Genomic DNA, 26,603 nt, shown 5'->3' with positions numbered 1-26,603 from the left:
GTAAGACGTAAAGAATAGAAAATGAAAAAGACCGTTAGGAAACGCGACCCTGGGACGTATAAGATACGTAGCGTACACCCCAGCTATGCCTGCCGTAGAATGTGCGCCCATATATCTATGGTGCGCCTATCGTATATTGAGGCCATGATGGGCTTAGTCGCTGCAACTACACCGGCCGATAACCAATGAAAAGATTGTTATATTTCCTGGCCAATCTGTACCTGAGCTCTCGGCTATCGCAAGAAAGATTCTAATCCTTCTTTCTGTCTTTTTTTTTTTCTTTATAACACATTGTCGTTCTTTTTGACGTCGATAGATCACCGGCAACAGCGGCTTAAAATGCAAGGTTGTAAAGGAATAGGCTTTCCACCTTCCTTTCTTTTTTCTTCATCTTCTATCATCTCTCTCCAATTTGTACGTGTATTTGAAGGAACTAAACGTGTTTTGCACGAAGTAGAAGGAAGGAACTAAAGAGAGAAAGTCGGGCTTACCTCTGGTCCTACATCGGACAAACTGACGCTGGAAACAAATTCACGGAGAAAGTTGTCTAGCTCTCGTCCTTCGATGAAGCCGTTGCCTGCGAAGACGAGAAGAAAGGGAAGTCTCTGTTTAGTTGACAGCGACAAATCATAGGAGTAGGCGAACACTTTGCCTCTCAAGTTGTGTCAGCAATCAATATAGATTGTTGTCTTTGTCTTTGCCGCCATCCAGACTGGTAAGACGAGACAAGAGCGACACAAACCAAAAGTTAAAAGAAAGAAAAACAAGTGAACCTTGACAACAAAAGAAAAAAGAAAACCAAAGTTATAAACCATTTAATTTCCTCCCAATCTCGCAAGGTGCACGGCATGTTTTCTTGGGCGGCCGCTTTTTATGTTTCGAGGGATTCTGCTCACGGGTATCTGCCAGTCAAATGACGAAAGCGATGCTTACACAATACATTCTATATATGCGTCACCCCTCTCTGCACGCGCACCCACACACACACACACGCACACACTTCCGCGAGTCTTGTGCTTTGTACTGAAAATCAATTTTTAATCTAGCTGTTCAGGAATCGCCACCCCCACGTGCGGTCGAAGCAGCTGCTGCAATATTGGCGGCGCCAAGAAAAGATCTAGCTTCTGCTCTGTCTGACGGTAGTGCTCCCACGCGACCCAACAGTTTTACCATTCAGCGAGGCTTTTGTCTTCCAGCTTACATTTTGTTGGCGGTGATCTTTGCCGCACATCTTGTTTTCGTTCCTCCACGCCAGCTGTTCGGCTGCACTGCCGGTACTCCCTTCGAGTGCTCAAATATTCTGCAAGCTTGCTAGCGAATTCATTTTTAAGCGCACATAGTGGTGACTTATGTGTATGCTATCTTACTGTTTTTACTATCAGGATTCGGGCTCGCCCACAAAGTCAGTTTTTCTTATGAATCTGGCCAGGAGGTTAAGCTACCAATGTGTATATGCAAAAAAAAAAAACTGAAAATGTCTAATGCGCAGGTATTCAATTATCTTAAAGTTTTACTTAACACGAATAAAAGACATAACTTTCCGCGTCTTTGTTGATCACGTGCAATGTATCTAACATGGAATACAATGTCGATCTTGGTACTCCGTTTCTTTATCGGAGAGAAAAACAGAATAAATTAGAAGTTGTGCAATTTTCAGCGACAAAAAGGAAAGGTTGTTTATACTACGAAAATACACTTCGTACATTTCAATGAAAGAAGTCAGGGACCAAAATATTCCCTTTCCATATGTATTTTGCAAGCGGAATCAAAGAAAACACTTGTCTAATCATTTGCCTGAGCGAGTGAACATTCATCAACGCTGGCCTCATGGCAAGATGCGGACACGTCCATAATTAGGGCCCGCGAAAAGGCAAACACCTATTCTAACAGATTCACTGAGTGATGGGATTTCACATTCCAAAGCAACTCCCCGCTCCATGGGAGATGCCGTAGCCTAAGGCACAGGATTAGTTCTGACCACATGGGGTTCTTAACATGCATCCAAAGCACGGTACACGAACGTTTTCGGATTCGCCTCCATCGGAATGCGGCTGCCGCGAACTCGCGACCTCGGAATCGAATTGAGCAGCCGAATGCAATAACGTCGGAGCCACGGCTGAGGGCATATGACCGACCCCATCGCGAATGTGGTCACGTCGTCCTTGCGTCACCCCGACTTTCTTGCCGCATTGCACGTCGTGCCGCATTACACAAGGCGCCAATGCGTGTGCTCGCGCCTGCAAGGGGGCGGGTGTTGTAGGCATGAGGCCAGGATGGCCGAACGTTCTGACGCAGTGTATAACAGGGAGGGCCGCGGCTTTACGTTGGGTGGACACCTCGCTGCCAGCGAAGGCAGTTCATGTTTTTCCACGCCGGTGTGATATATGGTCCGCGAGCCACCCAAAAAATTTCTGCTGAGTAAAGGAAGGCGCGTGTTTGCTGCCGCTGCGCCTGCAGCGGCTGCATCAGCAGTGCGGCTCGGATTTTTCTCGACTTCCTGCGCGCGCCAGCGTGACGCGTGGCCCGGCAGCTCACCAGTTTATCCCAGGTGGAGCCGAGCAACGTTGAAAGTTGGCAGACGATAACGAAGAAAATGAGAGCACTTTGAAGGAAAAGCATACGAGACGGTAGAATATTTTATGCTACTCAATAAACTTCAGTCTACGAATTTCCCGTAGTACATAACCGCTTGGATATATTGATTTATGAGAGAGAGAAAATTTTAGTGTTATCAACGCGGTATCTCGACGTCTAAATACAAGCAGACAAGAGGTGTGCCACAGGGTGCCGTTCTTTCTCATATTTTATTTAACATTTTCCTAAGTACCATTCCTTTGTCCCGAGGAAAGTACACGCTTATGTTTATGCGGATGATATCACATTTTTTACATCCGCAACTAATATACACTCACTACACCTGTCGTTGTAGACTTGTAGGCTTGAGACATGGCTAGATGGGTTATTCATCTCGTTAAATGTTAGTAAAGTGTTGTACTAGTATTTTCGTTAAGTGCGCAGCTGCATATATCTCTCAAGTTCCTCAATCATTCCTCAAGTTGACTCAGTCAAGTACTTTGGTATTATATACGATGGCAAGCTCGCCTGGCGCAGTAAAATTGAATATAATACAACACAGGCAGAATGTGCCGTAGCTTTGCTCCGCCGGCTCAGTCACCGTCGCTCTGGACTACACAGGGATACTTTACTGATGATATATAATATGTGTGTTTGGCTGATATTAGAATTCGGCGGCGTTGTATTTCTCGGTGGTCTCGCCTATAAAATTAAACCTCTCATACGTAAAGAGAAGCTCTACGCTTATGCCTAGGGCTACCTACATTCGTTGCAGACACTGTTCTACGTCAGGAAGCTCACGTGGCAGATTCAGCACGCTTATGGTTCAGACATTTTTAAAAAATTTAAGATTTTCCGAAGAGACGTAAACTATATATATTTATCACTGAACCGTCTGAGTTTTTTGGCGTATCGTGGTCGCGATTACGCAGCCCTCAGATAACATTTGTGCAAGCACAGTTACAACAATTGAATGTGTCGATACGTGAAGTTTGCCATTCGAATGATGCGTTTCCAGGCCTCAAAATTTATTTCGAGGACATATTTCCAAATCATGCTAAACTATTACCTAGAAGAAACTTAACTAATATATTACAAGACCACCTAGGCCGGCTAGCTACTGACAACATAATAGCTACTGATGACGCTTCTCTGTGCAATGAGAAGGCAGCAGTAGGTGTCTCCTTTGAATCTCTTCAATGATCTCACTCTCCTTCGCCTTCCGGACTTCACGCCCATTTTCTAGCAGAATTATTAGCGAATATATTAGCGTTACAAAAGCGTCCCCGAAATTACTTATTAGCTGTTATTATGACCGACTCGCTGTCTGTATGCACAACAATTACTGCATCTTCAAATTCAACATATGCGAACATTTTGTTCGAATATCTATTTTACCCGCCGTGGTTGCTCAGTGGCTATGGTGTTGGGCTGCTGAGCACGAGGTCGCGGGATCGAATCCCGGCCACGGCAGCCGCATTTCGATGGGGGCGAAAACACCCGTGTACTTAGATTTAGGTGCACGTTAAAGAACACCAGGTGGTCAAAATTTCCGCAGTCCTCCACTACGGCGTGCCTCATAATCAGAAAGTGGTTTTGGCACGTAAAACCCCATAATTTTTTTTAATATCTATTTTATTCTCATGGAACACATGTAGAAACTGCCCGACTCTTGGCCAATCCCCTTGAGTGGGTATGTGCCAAAGACTTTAAGGTCATCATCATTATCATCATCAAGTTAGCTCCGTCACAAAGAGCGCAATTTCGCAGCGTGCATATTATGAGCCTGACTGCTTACGACGAAAGTTACCAAAGGAGCAGGACCTTTCATGTCGTCCTTGGTGCGCAGGAAGCGCCACGAATACTACATTTTAATTAACACTGTTTGTTAACGGTGACGATTGCCAGCCTATTCAGTGGAAACTTGAGAGTATAAGTGACGGACGTTTGCAATAAAAATAGAAAGGTGCGTTGTCGAAAAAAAAAAAAAAACGAGGAGGAGTCTGTCGAGCAGAAAGCTCGGCGCTGCGATCGCGCATAATCTCTCGCAGCTGCACGCGGCGCTCGTGCCGGCGTGGTCACGCGGCGTCAGCGCAAGAGAACGACAAGGCAGGACCCCCGGGGACCGCGGCGGCAAAGGCATGGCGCACATCGGCGGACAACCGTTGAACCAGGTCACCCTGCGCAGCACCTTCCTGGCTGCCGACCAGGGCCACAATGGCGCGATCGACTACCGCGAGCTGCAGATGGCCCTGTCGAGCGGCACCTGGCGGCCCTTCAACATGGAGACGGCCAAGATGCTCGTGTGCCTCTTCGACCGGAACCACGACGGCACCATCAACTTCGACGAGTTCAGCGAGCTGTACCGCTTCGTGACGGACTGGTCGAGCGCGTTCCGCCACTACGACCCGTCCAACGCGGGCACCATCGAGCCCACCGACATGATGAACGCGCTCAAGGAGTGCAACTGCACGCTCACGGACCGCTTCAACTCCATGCTGCTGCGCCGCTTCGTGCGGGCAGGAAAAATCTACTTCGACGAGTTCATCCAGGCCTGCATGTTCGTCAAGAGCGCCACGGACGCGTTCCGTCGCTACGACCGCCAGAAGACGGGCGTGGTCAACGTCCGCTTCGAGGAGTACATTGTCATGCTCATCCAGGTGCTCGCGTAGCACCGCCTGCCGGAAAATTCCCCCGCGCGTCACCGGGGAACGCCGCTCGAAATTCGCCCGTCGACAATACAACATGCCCTGTCGGTAACCGTTCTCTGTCGCTTGTCTTTAGCAATAAAAAAAACGCCCAGAGATCACTTTAATTATAGTTTGCGACCGCGAGAGGGTGGAATATTCGCCATGTGCCACTTCTTTCAGTTGTCCAACTCAACAGACAGGACTCCTAAACTCTTTTCACTATGATCGGAGGATTTTACGTTAGGTCCCTCGGAGTCTAGTAACTGCCGTACGCATAATTCGCTGCATAAGGTCTTCTCTTGGGGCGGCTGACTAGGTAGAGTCATTAATATCTTTATAATGATGCAGCTAAGTGATGCATTTGCGTTAATTGCTCTCTCCGCATTATTCTTGAGGCGCTTCGTCTCTCGCGAGGGGTACTGAGTGTCAACCATACCATACTAAAAATTTCAGCTTTAATGCTATCTGAGGCCATGTGCTCTGCCATGCTCCCTTTGCTTGTTAGTGCCAGGTCATACGCTGATGCTTATTCTCTTTATGCAGCGCTTAAGAACACGCAGGTAAGCGCGAGCCGCTTTCCCGTGAGACTCCGAAAACAAACATCTATTGAGAATAGCAAGTTGGAATCTCTCCCTTCTTCACTATCGGCTTACCTCCTGGGAAAATTTCCATCTGACGCATATAGTTCTGAGAGTTGCTTTTTGCTCCAAGTTTGCAGAAGGGAAACAAATATAGCAGGGCTTCACCGCTTTTTTTTTTGTTGCCTTCTCTACAAATACCGACATAACTGATTGCGAGGATCTGTAGGCTTTCACGTGTGTATCTCTAACAGCGCCATTCTTCTCTGCCAGAAAATCCGTTTCTTTCGTGGGGAAGCCGCAGGTGGTGTCCGCAGAATCGGGAACTTGTGTAAAAGGTGGAGCTTGTTTCTGGAGTTGTCATACAAAGTGCATGCAGTTTGTTGCTCGCAAATGGACATAAGCGGCCATTTCCTCAACGTTGAGGACGTTCATTAATGAGGTCAACAGAGTTGATGAGCTTGGTCACCTGGGCAGGAAGTATACCGGTAAGTTCTTGAGCTATCGGAAACAAGCTAGAATTTTTGCATTTCAATTCTTCCCGCTGAAAATGCATCCAAGGGGAGATGCGTTCGTGCGACGAGGAATATTCAGACAACAAAAAAGTGCGGCAATGATATCGGTGCGCTTAGAGTGTCACGTGCAGCCTTTTTCAGAACACAGGGAACACGACCCGTATGGCCGAAGCTCACCCCCGTCAGTGTTTCGAGACCTTTGTTGCTTTGTATTTTCGTAAAGACGCCCCAAAATTCTTCGGGGCCCGTATTCACAAAAAGCCCTTAAGCTAGAATTGTTCGTAACAGCTAATTCCAACCAATCCCGGCCGGCCAATGGTAACGAGCGCTTACGAACAAAATGCTTTGTGAATTCGGCCCAAGAAGCTCTCATCAACTAACCGGTATGTTTTTGATAAGGGCTGTGCGTACTTTGCCTCAGAACCGTGTTATTTATTCTCCCTGTTACATCGTCACTGGCACTCCATCGTTGAAACAAAAAGAAAACCTCTTACGGGTTCGCTTACGAGTTCTCAGTTCCCGTATTCGTGGGCGCGTCGCCTTCTTTAAGAACTTCGTCGCAGAAAGTGATCGGCACCGGCAACAGAAATGACTGCCCTGTGGAGCCAATCAAGGATCGAGTACTAACAAAATTAGGTTCACGAAAATGAAAAAAATAAAGAAATAAAATAAAAGACGCTCATTTAGCTTTGCACGTAACGCGTTGGCACTTTGTAGCCGTACGCCAAAGTTCCTCGGCGGGCCGAAGTAAGCCGATCGTTGGACGACGAATGCCGCGACGGAGGCAGCGCCTGCCGTGCGCACCGCCACTGCGGGGCAGTGAGCGTCCCTTTTGCGAGGAGACGACGTGCGCCGCCTGCCGATCGCGCGTACTCTTATTTCGGCTCGCCGCGTTCTCCGTATCGCGCGGCGCCGACTGGTCCCGTTTTCACGGCGCTTTGATTCCACAGACCAGTGTTTCGTTAGCAGGTCTCGACCGAGCCGCCGACAGTGGGAATTTTTATTATTTGATTATTTGCAGTCTGGGGACTCTTTGGCATCACAAAAAGAAATAAGGACTCTGCGGGGGACGCGTAGAAAAACAGTAGCTGCCCCTCGGAACTCTCACATACAGCTTGGCTGTTAACTTTCTTCGTTAATCCTCTCTCTGCGAGAGCTTCTGCGCAACTTTTTTAATGGTTGCATGTTGAATGTCTCATGCTGCTGTTTTTTTTTTCTTGCGGCTTCACACACGGGTTTCGATTTCTTCCCCAGAATCGCAAAAATTTTATTATCGGTTGGCAGAATCCGTGACTGGATAGCAACGGCTCGACGTGACATGCCTGTCTACTCAGTGGAATAATACGAGAGGGAAAGCTGTGCGGTCCTACAGAAGCGCACACTCGATCGTGATCGTTTCGGCCCGAAAGAAAATTGTCTCATCTTTTTAGGTAACACGACAAAGGCGTGACGCAGCGACGATTGCGTAACTTTGTAGCTCGAAAGACATCTCGCCAACAAAGGCCCGCTGCTGATGTAGTTTGTTTTAGCCTTGCAAGCATTTCTGCGTCCTGGTTTACTCGAGACCTCGTTCGGTGGCACGGGCAAACACGACGAAGAAATGAGAAGCAAGTCCGGCGTCAAAATTGCTTTGCACTGAATCAAAGGATGTTTTATTTTAGTCACGTAACGTTAGGCAAGTACAGCCACGAACGTGTAACCGGTTGTTGACATGGACTGCGTTTGTGCCTGATCAACGTTTGCTAGCAAGTTTCACCCTAGAGCGCCCTATTAGAACCCACGATACTGCTAAATGCTGTCGCGATTGGGAAGGTATCACACGAAAACGTGGGTAAATAGGTAAATATAGACATCGTGAAAGAGAAATAGACCGAACCAATTACTTCAGGTCCAGTCCTGATGGAAGTATAAGAGCCCAACAAAAGTCCCGTCTACATGTGAAATACGCAGCTTTCGCTGGCGACGTTTTTAAGATGTCGTCGTTGACAAGGCAAGATGTTCTGTCCCTCTGGGCGCCAGTAATGCCAACTCAACGAATATATACCTAGATCTGAAGTTCCTGGGACCAAAATAACGACGGCGTTTCAATAGTATCTGCGAATGTCTTAAAGAAGTATTGTTTGGAAGTATGCCAAGACTAAATGTCAATATCTGAAATCGGGTGGATGGCAATATCAGCTACAGCAGAAATGGATAATGGCTGCAGTCCCCGGTTTCTTGTTCAGTTCACACTAATATAAATGTGCCTTTTTGCTCAACAGGGAGAAAAAAAGCAAGAAAGAAGATACTCCAGTCACTTTAATCGTTCTCTTGAACAGAGCTCACCCGCACTGCATGCAGAAGAATAACGGTGTCGGGGGAATAGAACACTCGCCATAGGCCCTCTGGCCTATCGGAAAGTTCCGCGCTTTTTTTTTTGTTGAACGCTATACCATCAAAATCATTTTAACGAGTGAAAGCGTGTGCATTTGTGTGCGTATTTTTTATCACCGTGTGTGAAGATTTTCGCACACACGCTGAAAAACTGGCGAGACTGAATCAAAACATTCGGACAGAGCTAAATGTATGTGTACGTCGACACCGGCTCTATTATGAAAAAAAGACGTTGCAAAACATTAAGTGTACACTCACAAGCGCCGACTTTTTAAAGCACGTCAGCAGTGAAAAGTGAATAGAAAGTTGGACGAGTTGGACGAGTTGGAAGTTAATACGTAACAGCATTTCTAACATGACCAACCGGGAGATGAGCTTGATGTACAAAGGCTAAGCGCGCGCCCTGTGTTTTTCGAGCTCTTCTCGTTTAAACGTGCCGTGGTTGGTTAGGCGCCAGGGCGTTGCGCTCCTAAGCACGAAGTGGCGGGATCGAATCCCGGCCACGGCGGCCGCATTTTGATGGGCGCGAAATTCAGATACGTCCGTGTACCGTGTATTGGTTGCCCGTTGAAGAAACCCAGGCGATCAAAATTGATCAGGAGTCCCCCACTACGGCGTACCTCATTATCAGATCGTGGTTTTGGCACGTAAAACCCCAGAGTCTAACCTAATCTTGTTCTCGTTTATCCTGTTGGTATACCGTCATCATAAAGCACGATATATCAGAGCAGCGTCGCATGAAAAACGACGATAAATATAGGACGCTGGGAATATTCCCAGCAAACCAGATATTTTTGAGGCGTCATTCTCGGAATACCTCGGCACAGGAGGTTGGCCTCACTATCCGAGGGAAGAAAATGCAATTAGTCCTCCACTCAATGTGTGAAACACTTCTCACTGCAGCGAGGATACCTGAAACCACCCAATGCAAATCACGTAAAGAGAGATGAAGAGTTTGCGGGTATCGTGCGCGCCCCACAGTTCGCTAAATACGAGATTTTAACCCACCCCCCCCCCCCACACACAAAAAAAGACAAAAAAAAGAAAGTTGTCGTCAGCGCACCTCTCTTGCTTCTCGTGCGGAAAGTTGCGTAAACCAGCCGCGTCTCTCCTCTACCGGTTGTGTCAGTCTGGCCCCTCGCAAAATCTCTCCTCGTAAATAAGACAAAGATGCGCGACTGAGTTAAAGTGACAAGACACTACCCAAACGGCGACAGCTCCACGTTCCGGCATTTGGTCACAAACCCAAACAACTGTATTTATTTAATCGATAATGCACCACCACCACCGCCACCACCACCAACAACAAAAACAACGACGACGATGACGACGACGACGACATAGTAGCGGCTGCGCCGTTTGCCTCAGGGCCCGCACTGCCATGGTGCGTAATGCACACAGTTGTATCTGGCTTAGTCTTAGCGCTTAACCGTCATACAGGCATGTGCGCATTAGACGCCTTCATTTTACGCCGTTCAACACAGCGCCTTGTCTACGCTGAGACAAAAAAAAAAAAGTAAATAAAGGGTTCGAACAACCCTTTGACCATGCGTACGTAGCTTGATATAAAGAGGCGCACTTATGAAGACGTCACAAATATCGGTCACTGCGGTTCCATTCTTTTTTCCCCCCCGTACAGGTAATTTTTGTTGCCTGCTGACAGCATCACACGCAGCACGCAGCGAGGCCGCGGCGCGCCACCACAGGCATAATTTACCGGCGTGCTCCTGCGGTACTGGAACACGCTTTGGGAGGCATATTAACACTCTTCGCCGAACGAGCGCCCCTGCCCACCGGCAACAGAGAATGAAGGAGGCACTGAGCGAGGGAAAGGAAAAAAAGAAGAAGAGAATAAATGCTGAGCGACCGAGCGAGTGGCCGTCGGCTTCTTGATGCAGAGCCGACGTGTCATGCTTGCGTTGTCGTTTATGCCCTAGGCCGGCACCAGGGTGAGCTCTGGGCCTTGTAACCGCTGTCGGAAGACAGGCGGCCGGCTCACATGTAATGGAAAGTCGCTCGGGGGTCCGATGCCAAGATAAACGGTCGACACGAACGAGATCCACGGATATTGTTCGGAAGGAAGCTTTTTCGCATAGACCGCGATCGGAAAGCTAGCCGGAACGGGCTACCCTGTGTAACTGGCGGCCACGATTTATTTTTGTAAGACGGCTTGTAGCTGCTCTTACATATAGCTGGCTGTCAGTGCCAGGTCCTCAGTAAGAATAAATCCCCAAATCCCACTCCCTCCCCCTTCCGTCACACCCAACTTTTTTTACCCCTGTTGCAGTATTTCTCAAGAGATTCGAAGAAGGAAATTTAGAGCTCCGGAACAGGGAGGGCCGCTAAAGTACAGCTTCTCAGTCTTTCGCATGCGCTTGAATCCATTCACCGGATACTTGTTTGTGGCAGCTTTTGCTGTGCGTGCAGTTAACTGCGTTGCGCAACATGCCACCTCGGCATATTGGCGTGGCGTTTTGCGAGACACCCGCTTCGCGACAAAATGCCAGTGGTCTTACATGGTGCATTTTCCCCCAATTGACGCATCTATGTATATTATTATTATTATTATTATTATTATTATTATTATTATTATTATTGAAGGACACAAACAATTAACGAATACATCGTTTGACTGTGGAGGGATTTATTCTTATTATTTTATGAAGTAGTGACGTGTGCAAGTGCCCCGTATGGCAGACGGGAATTCCACAATATTTACAACTTCCCTGTGAACTAGGTAATTATGAAATGTAGATGAAACTCGGCGCAATGTTTATTTATTTATTTATTTATTTATTTATTTATTTATTTATTTATATATACTGCAGCCTCAATGAGGCTGTTGCAGGAGTGGGATGAACAACAAACATACAACATTTATAAACAAGCTTACCTAAATTATGGAGTTTTACGTGCCAAAACCACTTTCTGATTACGAGGCACGCCGTAGTGGAGGACTCCGGAAATTTCGACCACCTGGGGTTCTTTAACGTGCACCTAAATCTAAGTACACGGGTGTTTTCGCATTTCGCCCCCATCGAAATGCAGCCGCCGTGGCCGGGATTCGATCCCGCGACCTCGTGCTCAGCAACCCAACACCATAGCCACTGAGTATAAACAAGCTTGCGTGAATTGTTTCACTGGTAGTGAACGGATATTGCCCAGTAATGAATTCCAGACTTCAAGAGTTCATGAAAAAAAAGAAAAACTGTGTTTAAAGGAATCAGAGTGGGCAAAAAAGGTAGCGATATTTAGAGCATGCTGACTCCTCGTACATGAGGGTTTGGAAAAAGTCAAGTAGGTATCTAGAGAGGAGAGGCGAGGAGAATTGATTAACGTGTGAAGGAATTTAAGGCATTCAAGTTTGCGACGCTCTGCAAGAGGAGTGAGACCAAGTAGGGGAAGAGAATTAGACGGCGAAAATTCCTTGTCATATCTCCTACAAACGGCCCGCAGCGCGCTGAGTCGCGTACCTCAGGACCTTATTAAAGTTTTGCATCCATCCATCCATCTCCTACAAACAAAAAGACTTCTTAGCGGCTGATTATCATATAATTTGTTTCGAGATAGTTTCGACAAAACAAGAGTTACAGCCGTTTTCTGTAACCATACTCCCTCCGCAGACGGCCATGTATTGACTACGGACGGGAATTATGCAAGGTTTACAACATACTGTTAACTAATTATGACAAGCAAATGAAACTCGGCCTAATGATAGAGTCGTCTTAGCGGCCAATTTCAGTACGGTTTTTTTTTAAGGTACCTACATTATATCGATAGCTACAGAGCATTCGCGAGAAACTGGAGACGAAAATGTTTTCGTGTCGACGCGACGTGTAGACGCACGGACACGGACCACCGCAGGAGGGTAGCTATATACAGTTTCACTGTAAAATATGTGCATAGTTGCGGGACCGGACCAGAGTCCCTGAGCACAGAACCCCGATACTGTAGCCATTAGGCCATAGACACACGCGTATTTTTTATCTTGCCAACGTCAACTAGCTCGTATTTAGGACGATTTGCGCGCGCGCCACATCGTAAAGTAACATTTTGCAGACAAAAGCGACAGCGTGCGAGTTTCCCACATATTGTGCCGCTTCTGGGATCAGGCCAGGTGGCAACGAAACAAACTGTAAGGTTTCTTCGCCGGAGTACCATGAATGATTGGTCATGCCCGTCATATTATCGTCGTCGTCGTCTTGCAGCTGTCATATCACACACATGCTCGAATCACAGACACATTTCCTCGCCTTACACAAAGTTGTTGATACATTTGGCAATGCTTTGCAGAACCCCAAACGATTCCGGATAACCGGCTATCTGCAAATTGTTTCACATAGCGTTCATTCCCGCAGGATCTGCAGAATGGTTCGTGGTAATTTACATTCATGTAAGATTTGATTCATACGTCTTTGGTTTTTCTTGTCTTCTTTTTCTAGATCGCATAATTACTTTGAGCGTTTGTAAGTCTAACAGAAGGCTAAGCTGGTCGCAAACAACTATGGCGCGAGAAGAAGTTAATCGCACCGCCTCGCTTATTTTCATGCCTCGACAATCGGTGTGGTCGACGTCACCCAATGCATGCTCCCGAGTTTCTTTGGGTTTACACTAAAAATGATTAGACACCATTCGGGGCCCATCTTGTACCACAGGGAAAATCGTCATCAATCTCGAGTGCATTCGCTTTCTTTGTCGCCGCCCGACCCGGCACTTTCCAGTCGGGGATGGCATGGGCGTCGCAGCGTTTCGCAGCTTTCCCGACAGGAAAGTTGTGCGCGCAGAGTGGCAGATAAAGGAAGCGCGCATGAGATTGATGACGATTAGAGTGATGGGACAAGATAAGCCCCAAAGGGTGTTCAATTTCTCGTTAGAGTGTACTCAGCAAGCGCACTTGGCGGGAATAGTTTCAATTTCCTCTTTGCAGAGTGTCGTTTTTTGAGCCATTATGAGGCTGCAAGAGCACGTGTCGCTAACGCCAACTTAGAACGCTATTCAAATTTCCCCTCAGGCCCAAGCACCGCGGAGACATCTGGCGACTTGCGCTAAGGGCACCCTAAGCTCCTTGGGTGTCCCCATGTTAAAGCCACCTATAGTCAAGATTGCACGCTTTGTCTCGGCCTTCTATCACAGGGTAGCCAGCCGGTACTTACACTGGCTAACCTCCCCGTGTTTCCCTCCCTTTTTTCTACTCCTTCTATCACGACAGATTGACAAATAAATTTCTAATCACGCAGGGTTGAAAACCATTTAAATGATGATGTTTTACGTCTCAAAGCTTCACGCATTCACGAGAAACGCTACAGCGGAGGGCTTCGGATCAACTCCCCACGCGGGGATTAGTTAACGCGCACTTATAAATCTAAGTACACAGGCATTTTCTCGCTCCGCCCCCGCCGAAGTTTGGCCGTGCCTCGGAACTCGGGTACCCCTGCTCAGCAGCAGAAAGCAGTAACCGTTGGGCCATAGCGGCGCCTACGGGGCTCCAAATGCCACACTGGCGTACAGTTAATGAGACAATGGTCATTTTTTTTTAATTATGGGGTTTTACGTGCCAAAACCACTTTCTGATTATGAGGCACGCCGTAGTGGGGGACTCCGGAAATTTCGACCACCTGGGGTTCTTTAACGTGCACCTAAATCTAAGTACACGGGTGTTTTCGCATTTCGCCTCCATCGAAATACGGGAGATAATGGTCATCATTTAGGCGCCTGGTTAGGCTATATTAGAGGTCTTATTATGGCTCTTTAGGTTTCTTTCCACCGTCAGAGTGCGTTTAAAGTGGAATGAGTTGTGCAGGCTGTTGCTTTCGTTACAGCGAAGTACGGGCGTTACGCTCTCCTCGTCCGATACTCGCGCAACGGGTGCCCGAAAATGCGCCGGCAGTTAATATGTTCAGCATATATTTGCGCTCTCTGGCAACCTGTGCCGTTCGAGGGCGGAACCGTAAATGCGAACAGGTTGTCAGGCTCTTACTGTGGCGATGAGTGCCTTGCATGAAAGTCTATTATTCAGACGTCGACAGTAGCAGCGAATTAGATGATGATAATAATAAAGACAATTCTGGAATGGCAGCCGCTATCCGAGGAGAGGTGAAGCCAAGGCTGACGTGCCTTTAGCCGAAACAGAAGAGCAGGCTGTTCGGAGTACATGAATCAAAAGTGATGTTGCTCTGCCAGAATTAATTATAGGTTATTTAAAATAACCAAAACACGTGCACTGTTGACAGCTATAACATTCTGTACGGCTCCATATATACAGGGTGTCCCAGCTAACTTCAGCCAGAGTATAAAAATAGGCGAATGCCACGTAGCTGGACAGAACCAAGATACTGTTGTTTGCCGTCGCTTCGAGATACGCAGCTTATTTTTTTTCATTCTACCTAATTACATAATTAGTCCTAAGTATTTAATCAAATTCTCAAATATTATAATTAGAAGAAAAGGGTTAATTAGAAAATTGTAGAGAAACATGAGAAACTCCAGATACAGCTTTCTGTTGCTTAATATGTGCTCCATTAGAGTGATGGGAGTATTAGAGTGTTTTTCCGAGTGTGAAAGAAGCCCGCGAATACACGCAAAGTGCCTCGAGCGGCCAGTCGCGCGGCAATTTTGTGTGTATTCGCGGGCTTTTTTAAAGCTCGGAAAAACACTTTTATGTAGCACGTATTGAACAACAGAAAGCTGGTAAACCTCCCTGTCTTTCCTTTGCCTTTCTCTCTCTCTCTGTATCGGCGAGTTTTACAGCGAAGGTGTTAGCCATTAGTTGGTCGGGCTTTTTCGTGTGCGTCAGCAAAAAAAAAAAAAAAAAAAAGAATAAGAAAGTGCATATCTCCTTTGGAATTAGGCATACAACACACAGCTCAGTGTTCACTTCAATAACGAAAAGCGCAAAACAATCGTCAAAACTGCATGATGGATAAGATGCCTGTGAACAATGCGAGGCCCGTTGCTTCTCCCCGCGTGTGTTTCCCGGTAAATATTACGGCTGCATGAGCTGCTCCAGTGGGAAAGGGGCAACAGCAGCATTCCAGTCATTGAGTGACGTCACAAAATTTCATATATAATAGGGGAACTGTGGCGCGATCGGAGATCTTTGTTCAATACGCGTTCTGTTCGGTTGCTGCAACGTCACAAAGTGGCAGTATGCAAAATTTCTGAAAACGGGTTGGAGAGAGAAGCCGATCGGCAAGCGGTGACCTCCCCGGAAGTTTACTTCACTCGTGTGTCGTCTGCTTGCAGACAGTATACTACAAAACGAAATGTTTCTCGTCCTCCAATGAATGAAATCTTTATCTAAAACATGTATGCTTTTCTTTTCAAGCTTAAACACGTTTTCAAATAGTAGTATTGCGACTACTGCAATTTATAACTATTAGTTTCTCTGCGTCGTCCCTATAGGTGGTGCCGCGCACAGCGAGAAGAAAAAAGAAAAAAAAAAAAAAAAAAGAAATGACGGGAATAGTGGCGCACTTTTCAAGAGGCAGCAACAACATTCCAGTGGCTCGCTGGCACCGATGATGGAGTCGATTTCGCTGTACAACCAACGCACTATTTCTTTCGAGAAACGAAAGCGACGACGGAATTCGCTTTCTGCCAACGTAAGTTCCCAACGCAAGCGCCATTTTCTCGAATTATACTATGGATTGGATCCCAACGTGCCATTCCGTAGCCGCAGCGCCGGTTGGATCCAATCCAATCCACCAGACGCGCCATTCGAAGCCGGTCTCGTAACGAGCGTATGATCGCTCCAAACTTCCCAACTCTCCCGCCGGGTTCGGCGCCTAGCAGACAACGTGCTCGGTTGCACGATGATTGACAGGAGCGTGTCGTCATTTCGACATCACCAAAAACGTGGCCGTGCTCCGCGGCTGGCGACGTCGGCGCGGAGTAGGCCAATCGCGCGCGCCGGTAACCGAACGAACGCGCCGAACAACGATCTCCGATCGCACCCCTGCCTGGCAACTCATTCAGTTCATTGCAAGACCGCTATGCTTAAACCACGCAGAGTTAAGACTCCTGAAGAGCAGCGTGAATACGATGAGCGTCGAAGAGTGCAAAATCGTAAGGCTCAACAACGGTGTCGTGCTAAGACTGGGCAGAACAATAAAACATTTCATATCCTCATCGACGGTATTTGAGTGGTTTTCTAACAGCTTCGCTGGCCATACACTTTCGCAGGGTCGAGATGGCGAGTCAATGTTTTTCAATGACAATTTTATCTAATTACAACATTTATGAAGTTAATTAATTAATTCAGACTAATAATGAAAAATAATTTGAGTATCTCCAACTGACGGCAAACAACCTTACCTTGGTTCTGTATAGCTACGTGGCATTCGCATATCTTTAAACTCTGGCTAAAGTTAGCTAGTGTCGACACCCTGTATATGTTTCGTGGTTGTGGAAGCACGTTGTCCCCACATTCAGCTATCACCTGAAAACACTCGGCACAACAAGTGACATGCATTCAATGATGATATATACAACCCGTCAGGCTGTTTTATTGATCATAGTCTAGGTTCCTTTGCCGCTTAACTAAAGACAATTAACGGATTGGGTTTTACGTCCCAAATTACGATCTCAATATACGAGGTGCCGGAACCCTGGGGGCTCCGGATTATTTTGGTTACGTGCCCCAAAGATCGGTACACCAGCGTTTTTGCATTCTGTCTGCATTGGCATACGGCTGCAGCAGCCGGGAATGGAACCGACGGCGTTATTCTCAGCAGCACCTTCACTTAGCCACAGTGGCGAATTCTTATATATGAACGAGCCGCGTCTATACGTTATTAAGCGGACCGTGAAAGAAGGAAGGAAAACAAGAGGTGAAAGGCAGAGAGGTTAACCAGATTAGGTGTCCGGTTGGCTACTCTGCACAGGGGGATGGGTTAAATGGCAGAAAAGATAAGAAAACAAGAGCAGATTAAAAAAGAAAGGAAAGCATCAATGAGTTTCTCAATGAGTCTTGTTTCCTTTAAAAACCACACTAGCGCTTTTAAAGCGGACCGTGAAACAAACAGCTTCGCGTATCAGATGCGGTTCGCACGCAGCACTTTGCCTATGGGCAAGTTTGCCACCTCTTCAAAAGTTTTACGAAAATGACAGTGAGTGGCCGCACAGAAAGTTGTCCAACGACAAAGGTAAAGAAGGTTTCGTGCGAGTTTCATAACAACTGTGCGGCAATTTACCGCCACTCACAAGCGGTCAGTTGCCGCTTTTTTACCCGCCGGTAAAATGGTTCGAGCAAGCCGTTCAACCACCTTACATCAACTTACTCATATAAAACAATATGCACATACCAAAATGCTTTTTGGACGACATTGCAGACCGGTTGTTAGCAGGAAAGACGTGCTCTTCTCCGAGGAGGGAATGGGTGGTGGTGGCAGGAGCCTTTACGCTTAAGACACTCCTATTTTCTTTTTCACTTTTGGGCCTAACGTTACGAGCAACTCAATGGCTTGTCCACTGGAGAAGGCGGCTCGTTACGACATTCGATGTAGGTTGAGCGAGAACGTTGTTAAGCCTTCAGCGCAGAATAATAAATATAACGCGCATGCGGCTCAAAGCTGCAGCGATAAAAATACGACAACGCTATCATAAGCTGAAACATAGCCGACCATTAGGTAACGCCACAGATACTGTTCCAGAATGTAGTCTCTTGAGGCACGTATAAGCCGACCCATGTGACACGCACGCCAGGTGAACCAAGTGAGGCGACTCTTGTCCCTGCAGGTACTTGCGCACACACCTATGTACTGCGAGGAATTGGCCAAGCATTGGGTGTATAGCGTAAACTAAAGAAAGCAATAATAATTTAAAAAAAAACACGAAAAAGAAAGAAAGACAAAGAAATGATTGAAGGCTGGTTGAGTGAACTGCTCCTCCCCATTCGATCTTATTTTTTTCTTCTCCGCTCTTGTGTAACAAACTGCTTGGGAATTAGGAGCCTCGCTAACGCAGGCGCGTAAGAAAGAAAGAAAGAAAGAAAGAAAGAAAGAAAGAAAGAAAGCGAAACAGAAATAAAGAAAGGAAGAAAGAAAGAAAGACAACAACTGTCTCTAGGATGAAGGAAAGGCAAAGAAAGAAACTATGGTTGTGTAGTAAAGAGTCGCTTACATGGTTGATGGTGTCTTGACTTCTTCGGCTTTAACAGAACACAAAAATAGAGAAAATAATGAAGGGAGAAGGTTCACGGCGCTCTTAAAGGACGCAAGAAAGAGAAAGACAGACCTGATCTTGGTGAAGCTATATGACATTCCACTGTTTGTTTGTTTACATGATAAATACGAGGTGTTGTCGCACGAATGAGGCTCTTTTATAAGTTCCAGTTTCTTTAACGCGCACGCGATGTTTTCCGAATCTATTGCATATATACATCGCGACTTGCTTTCTTTCGGTTCCTCATGAAACGGCCCGCGACGTGGTCGGCGGAGGAAGAGAGAGGCAAGCGTCGACCGCGCCCCTTCCCACGCTTTCCAATACGATGCTAAACAAGGCTCAGCCTTTCCCGTTTTCTCCACTTTTCGCGAAAACGCGCAACTCGGCAAAGCCGCAAATATAAATGCAGGCGCCGCCGCTCTCTTTTGTCTTCCGCGCGTTGAATTGCGGCGAGGAAAGTGCGTCGCGCGACATAGTGGCTTCCGTTATAGTATACGCATAAAGGCCTCGCGAAACGAGAATGCCTGACCACGAGGCTCGCGGAGTACGCGGGGGATTTCGCACCGGGTGAACAGATATCGATTCAAGCGAGCGTCGGCTGATTTCCCTCATGACAAAGAACACACCACGCCTGCGAGGATTGTGCACTTTCTCGCTGCGCTTTGCATCTTTTGATCGAGGTTCGACCTGCTTAGGCTTACGGTCGACTCCGGCTCTCTCGTTCCAGAATATTTGCGCCTGGGAAGCATTTCTCGCCACGTCTGCAGGCTATCCACGGTGCCTTTATCGAGCTGGTGATCTTCAGTTGATTTCCTCGGATAGCTTTATTTTCTTGTATAGTTCCGATGGCCTTGCAAGTCTGTGGCTTTTCCACCGTGGCCTGCACCCCGTCATGATGTGAACCGTGTTGAACTCGCGCATTTATTTTCTTTCTCTTTTTTTTTTTGACGCTCAAGAGCCATGCTCGAATATTCTAAGTTTCGAGGCTATCATTTGAACTTCTGTACTCTGTGATCACAAGGCGTCTTTCAACCCCTACCGGCGGCATTCCGATAGGGATGCAACTCAAAATCACTTTAGCTTGCTTACGGGTGTTAAAGCACATCAACCAATTTGTTACAGATGATGAAAGCTTTAATTTTACAGCTAAGAAATAACATCATTGTTCCACTGAGTGCCTGGTTTTTCGGTGCGCTTCCTAACACGTTGGGACCAATGACAGATATTTACTTAACCAGTGCGATCGCGTGTTTATTTTAGCGTCTTGTCGTACTTGTTTCATGCCCTTTTTTTTCTTGCCACATCTGTTTTTCTTTTAATAAAGTACACTTCTCTGTAATTTATCGTCGCTTAAACAAAGAATTAAATTACAGACAAGTCATCATCATCAATAAATGATGATGATGACTTGTTTGTAATCTATCGTCGCTTAAACAAAAAATCGCTTTCGTTGCGGGTGCCTTATCCCAACGCTTTTATTTCTTTTTCTTCAGCGTCCGTTTCGCGTAACTAAGTGCTTAGACAGAAAACACCAAACAGGCTGGGCTCCAGAAAATGTTCTGAGAAGAAAATCCTCAGATTTTGGCCATATTCGTCGCTGGTGCCCAAAAGCTATTCGCGCGCTATTGCAGTTTTTGAAGTGCACCGTCCTCAGGGCTCGTCTATAATCCTCCTGTGCATGCATCCTGCGAGCCTGCATTGCTCACGCTCTCTCTTTTCGTGCTCTTTTTATTACCCTTTCTTTCACCCGCAGTGTAGGCTAGCTAACACGACGATCGTCTGGTTAACCTTGTGCTCTTGTGGCTCTCGTGCCGAACCGGGCCCGTTTTCCACTGCTCTCATTTTACGAATATTCTTGCGTGTTTTCTGGAGGCGCCGCTTTCGAGACCTTCGGCGATGGACGCGGAGTCAGCTAGACGTCCGGACGACACAGACGTGCACAGAAGCGCTCCGAGAAAGCTCAATCATCTCATGAGCGACACAGGCAGCGAGGACTGCCTGCTGTACTACGCTGCTTCAGAAGAAGATGTGTTGCGTGACGGTGACTACTTGACAGTTGTAAGGCAAAAAGGAAAGAGGACAATCGTCACTGCTTCCTCGTCTTCCACAAGGACGACGGCGGCGGCAAAGAACAATGACACGGCTCATACCATCCTCTCCTAGCCCGAGACGCCGACCGACGACCTGAATCGACTAAACAGGCAAGCCATATCTGTCACACTAGAGGCTCTTGTTCCGAATGAGATTACGGATGTGAGAAATAACACCCGTAAGAGCATTCTCGCGGTTTATGTCAGGAACAGAGCAGCACTGGATATCTTGAGTACAGTCAAAATGCTGGACAAGATAAATGTTCGCACCATAATGCCACAGGACAGTGATACTACATCACGTGTGATTTATGATGTCGATGAGTCAATCAACGACAACGATCTGCCTATTTTGTTTAAACCCGCCACAGCATGATGCAACTATTATTGAAATTCGTCGCCTAGGAGAATCACGTTGTGTGAGGATAACCTTCAAGGGAGGTAGCTTGCCGCCACACGTGAGAGATAATTGGATTCTTTCGTCATCCTATGCGACCACTCATTCCAAAACCACTTCAGTGCCGTAATTGTTTGAAGATCGGGCATGTCAGCGGCATATATGCAAATATTCGACCGTGTTGCCCCAAATGTTCTAAGCAGCACAGCGCTGATGCTTGCCGTGCGATTGATTTCACGTATGCCAATTGCTCTGGTCCCCATGAAGCATTGTCGAAAGACTGCCCGAGACATAAGACAGAGCTGAAAGTCCTAAAACAAATGGTGAGAGACAACTCAACGCACAGAGAGACCACCGCCAATGTGCGACAGCGTCGTGTCCGCCGTCACCGCAGACGATCTTCGTCTACTAGAAATGCTGATACCGTCGTAAGACAGACGCTACTTCCTGCAGCTGGTGCTCCCGAGGCGCTCACCCACACTAACAACACGGTGTTTGGTGACGCAGTGAATACGTCTCCTGCAAACGACAGGCCTGTACTTCCGACATTAAGTCATTCAGCAGAACAAAGATCGACGGTGGACTACCGACGCACCAATGACGGCACAGATCACGTGCGAGGTCAAGACAAGCAAGCAAGCGATATAATCAAGTCTCCAATGAAAGTCATTCGCCTGTTGATAAATAGCATGCATACGCCATCTGTTCGGGGTGCACTCCTAGTGCTGGACGGCCTGGATACGGTTCTTCCGAGCCTTGAATAGCAAACACAATGGCTCTACCACCTCAGCCATTCTTTAGACAAATCAAAGAAGCGTCTATTATACAATGGAATTGACGTGGACTGAAATCTCGTATTGCTGATTTTCGCCATTACGTTTTCACCAATCGATTCCCCATTATTGTCGTCTGTGAACCGAACCTACAGAAACCCGCCCGGATCTAAGGCTATGAACCTTATGTGTCATTGACTTGTAATGAAGTTAGCAAAGTGATCATCTGCATACGGTGTGAACAGACTTACGTTGTTCATCCAGTGCGGCCACATGCCAGTATGTCTGTTTGACCGTGAAGAAACAGAAACTTGCGTTTACTTTAGCGAGCGCTTACCTTTCTCCATCATGTCGTTTTGATAGACAAAGACTGAGTGACATTATAGATGCGACTCCTGGTCCATTGATTGTTGTTGCGGACTTAAATGCACATCGTTCACTTCGGGAAAGCAACAAGGTAAATTAAAAAGGAAGAAACCTCGTGTCCTTTGCTTGCGACCATGAACTTTGTTGTCTAAATGATGGCAGTCCCACGCTTCTGCGCGGCTGGACGTACAGTAGTTGTTCAGACTTAGCATTTGTTTGGCGATGCCTCCCTCGCTGCGACCATTGGTTCGCAGATACAGAAACCCACGGAAGCGACCACATTCCTACCTACCTGAAGATAAAAGGCCTAACCAAATCCGTTACATCAAATTTTAAACAAACAATAGATTGGCCCGTGTTTAAATCACTTATGGAAGACGCATGCCACGAAGGCTTTTCGTCCACACTAGAATTTGAGATCACCAAGGCTATGCAGCATGCTATGAGTTCATTTCGGCCATTGGAGAAATACACAGATATTGATGCGGAAATACAGAGCCTCCGTGCAATCCGCCGGCGAGCGGAGCAACGGGACAGACGGACTAAATCGGTCTATGACATTAGAGAGGCCACAGACATTCAAAAGAAAATTCAGCGTCGCCTTGCTGTACTGCAAAATCAACACTGGAAATTCTTTTGTGAGTCTCTCGATCCGCGTAAACCTCTGTCGGTTGTCTGGAGAACAATTTCCGGACTTCGACCAGCTCCTCAACAGCGCCTTCCATTTAAATCTCTAGCCCTCCATCAAGGATGCCGAGAAGTCCACGTAGCCGAAGATTACTGCGCAAGGATCACGGGTCCGGCGTTCACGTATTCACCTTGCGCACCTATTCCTCGTCCGCCCTTGCTCCCGAGATCCTCGTATGGACGCTCCTTTCTCCATCGAAGAACTGGAGGCCGCACTTACTGGGTGCAGGCGATCTTCGTCATCAGGAGCCGATGGCTTCACATACCCTGCGCTCGCAAACCTTGATCAAGAGGCCAGCGATGCACTTCTTGGTCTATACAACGCATCATGGCGTGACGGCCTGGTCCCTACCACGTGGAAATCCAGTCGCCTTGTTCCGCTCCTCAAGGCTGGCAAATCTCCATAGGAATTGTCATCTTACGTCCAACAGCACTCGCCAGCTGCGTCGGCAAGGTAGTGGAGATAATGATCCTTAGACGGTTAGAATGATACTTGGAATTTTACAACGTCTACCCAGAGATAATGGCTGGTTTTCGACGCGGACGCACGTCAGTTGATAGCGTTATCGACCTTGTAACATACGTACAACACCAGAAACATCTGAAACGAATCACTGCGGCCCTATTCCTTGATATTAAAGGTGCGTACGACAATGTAGACCATCATGAAATTCTGGACGCCTTAGAAGCTGGAGGAATTGGTGGCCACAACTTTCGCTGGATACGCATCTATTTGAATGGAAGATATTTCTTTATTTTGACTGAAGACAGACCAACGCCATCTAGCTATACCAGTCGTGGTGTACCGCAAGGCGGAGTACTCAGCCCTACGCTTTTCAAGCTGGTGCTCGTTGGTCTCGCTGATTCGTTACCGCAAACCGTTGAGCTCTCCGCATGTGCAGACAACATTTGCATATGGGCTTCAGGCGTGACACGTGTACAAGTCCGCGCACGGCTTCAGAAAAGCTTTAACGGCTGTGTCAACATACCTAAGAAGGCAAGGCCTGGAGCTTTCAGCTGAGAAATGTGCACTTGTTGCTTTTACTCGCAAAGTTATGGCCGCGTAGGTTCTGCGAATTAATGACCAAACTATACGATATAGACGAAGGCGCCGATTTCTTGGCGTCATCATTGATAGAGACTTGTCTTGGAGCCCTCACCTCTCGTACATGACAAAGCGTTTGGCCGCCATTGTAGACCTTCTTGCGTTTCTCGATCGGCGGGAAGCCCTGCGGCGCAACAGTACCATCAATATTGAAACTGTATAAAGCACTGTTTCGGGCTTCCTGCAGTACAACTTACCTGTACTAGGAAATACTTGCACTACAAATATCCGCAAACGCCAGACTGCAAGCACAAGCACTGAGAACACGTCTCGGTCTCCCAGAAACTACATCATCGATTGCGAAAGTGGCCATTGCCAGAGACGTTCCTTTGACAGTCTACATCGATACAGATGTCCTGAGAGCACACATCCGACACCTGACTCGGATTCTCTCCCACCATCTTGCTTGCTTGCCAGCAAGAAGGCCACATTCAACTTTTGCCAAAAGTACTGCAAGACATCAGTCCTACTTGCCGTCACAATTTACGCCTGCTACACGATTATCCGGCCCGTTGTGGTGTCTGCACCGGCCGCAAGTGCAATTGACAATTCCAGGAATCAGAAAGAAAGCTGGAGCGCCGTTGCAAGCTTTGAAACAAGCAACTTTGGAACACATTCACAACGTGTACAGATTCCGGCAACACGTCTACACAGATGGTTGGGTAAAACTCAACTGCTCTGGTGCTGCAGTCTTCATCCCCGCATTATCTGAAGAAATCAAATTAAGAACATCGTGTCTGACCACATCGACGGGTGCAGAACTCGCGGCACTCCGTGCTGCACTTGATTTCATTAAGCAGAAACCAGCGCAACAATGGATAGTCTTTAGTGACTCCAAGGCAGCCCTTCAGTGCATATAAAGCCCAATGCGCTACTGACCCAATGAACAACTGGCCTCAGAAATTCGACACATATATAATCACAGCCATGAGAAGGGACACAACGCAATCTTTCAATGGCTTCCAGTACATTGTAACATCAGCGGGAATGACCACGCCGACGAAGCCGCCTGATCTGCGCATGAAAGTGGTCAACGCGTCTTCATTCCGCTTTCGCGAACAGACGCTGCGGCTGGGCTGCGATTGATGTCCTGTGATTGTACTTTGCCCCTGTGGGACTCGAACGTTTTCACCATGTGTCGTTTGCGTTCGTTGTCTCCGGACATACGGATGCCCCTCCCACCTGGGTTACCACAACGTGGACAGACCATGTACCGTCTGTGGCTAGGCGTTGCCTTTACGAACACATATGCTTTCCTTATTGGAATGGCCAACAGCTCACGTGCGACACATATGCAACAGCCATGAGACGCTCGCACATATTATCTGTGCCTGCCCGCGATATAGTTAGTAACTAGAGAGAAATGATGTGCAGAGTGCTGCACCAGTTGGACAATCGTCCACTAGCAGAACTAAAAGCTTTAGGTCAGTGCTCCGAAAGAACATCGACGTTGAAGGCCTTACTCTCGTTATTAAGGTTCCTGCGGTCTACGGGGCTTCACAATAGACTTTAAGAACGCCGCCCCTACCGCTCTATAGTGTACGCACTTTGTTCGTGCTCGTCTCTCTTTCTGCCTATCTCCCCCTTCCACTCTCTTTCTCTTTGTATCCCCCTGAACCCTTCCCTCCGTGCAGGGTAGCCAACCGGAACTACCTCTGGTTAACCTCCCTGCCCTTTCTCTGTATTCTTTTCTCTCTCTCCTTGCTCTAATAATCTCTCTCTTGTGCTGACATGATATTATCGTTCTCCATACTGCATTGCTCTATCTTATCTCTATCTCTCGGCATTTTTCTCAATGGAGATACTGCGACTGAATAAATAGCAAATATTAAGGGTAATGGTGTGCTGCAAGTTATTTATCTGCTGAATTTGAGCGATTAATTTCACTTATAGCGTCTTACAGAGTCATATGACACAGCAAACTGCGAATATTCAGAACATGCTCTTCAACTCAATTTTAAATACTTTTATGGCATCGAATATGTTTTACAACTGCGATGACACCGTAAAACTATAAGCTGTAAGCGGAATGAGTGCCCAATTTAAACACCACACGTTTCAAGGTACCCCTCTCTAAGCGTGCGAGAGAATCATTAGTACTGCACTTTCTTAGCATTTTGTATAGTTTATTCATGGCGCAAGCGAAAGTGTCACGTTGGCAGTATGTGTTAGGACACCCAGCCTTCACTGTTTCTTCTAACGGCTATATAAAGTGCTTTGTAACAAACGATTTATACATTCTTAAGTATTTGAATAGTTCTTTTTTCATTATCTGGTATAGTCGATGGTCACAC

The 26,603-nt window shown here is 47.0% G+C and overlaps 1 protein-coding gene and 1 pseudogene across 1 annotated transcript in view; one reads left to right on the top strand and one right to left on the bottom strand.

Annotated features, from left to right (window-relative positions):
- Positions 1–26,603, bottom strand: part of Cbp53E (Calbindin 53E) — a 252,080-nt gene that overhangs the window by 84,555 nt on the left and 140,922 nt on the right. The window contains exon 2 of the mRNA XM_050194034.2: positions 492–577. Coding sequence (XP_050049991.1) covers positions 492–577 — 86 coding nt within the window. The remainder of the gene's footprint in view (positions 1–491; positions 578–26,603) is intronic.
- LOC126545982 (programmed cell death protein 6 pseudogene) lies at positions 4,240–5,395 on the top strand (annotated as a pseudogene).

Source organism: Dermacentor andersoni, chromosome 1 (genome assembly GCF_023375885.2).
Source record: "Dermacentor andersoni chromosome 1, qqDerAnde1_hic_scaffold, whole genome shotgun sequence".
Taxonomy (NCBI): domain Eukaryota; kingdom Metazoa; phylum Arthropoda; class Arachnida; order Ixodida; family Ixodidae; genus Dermacentor; species Dermacentor andersoni.
This window is presented reverse-complemented; position numbering and strand designations above follow the sequence as displayed.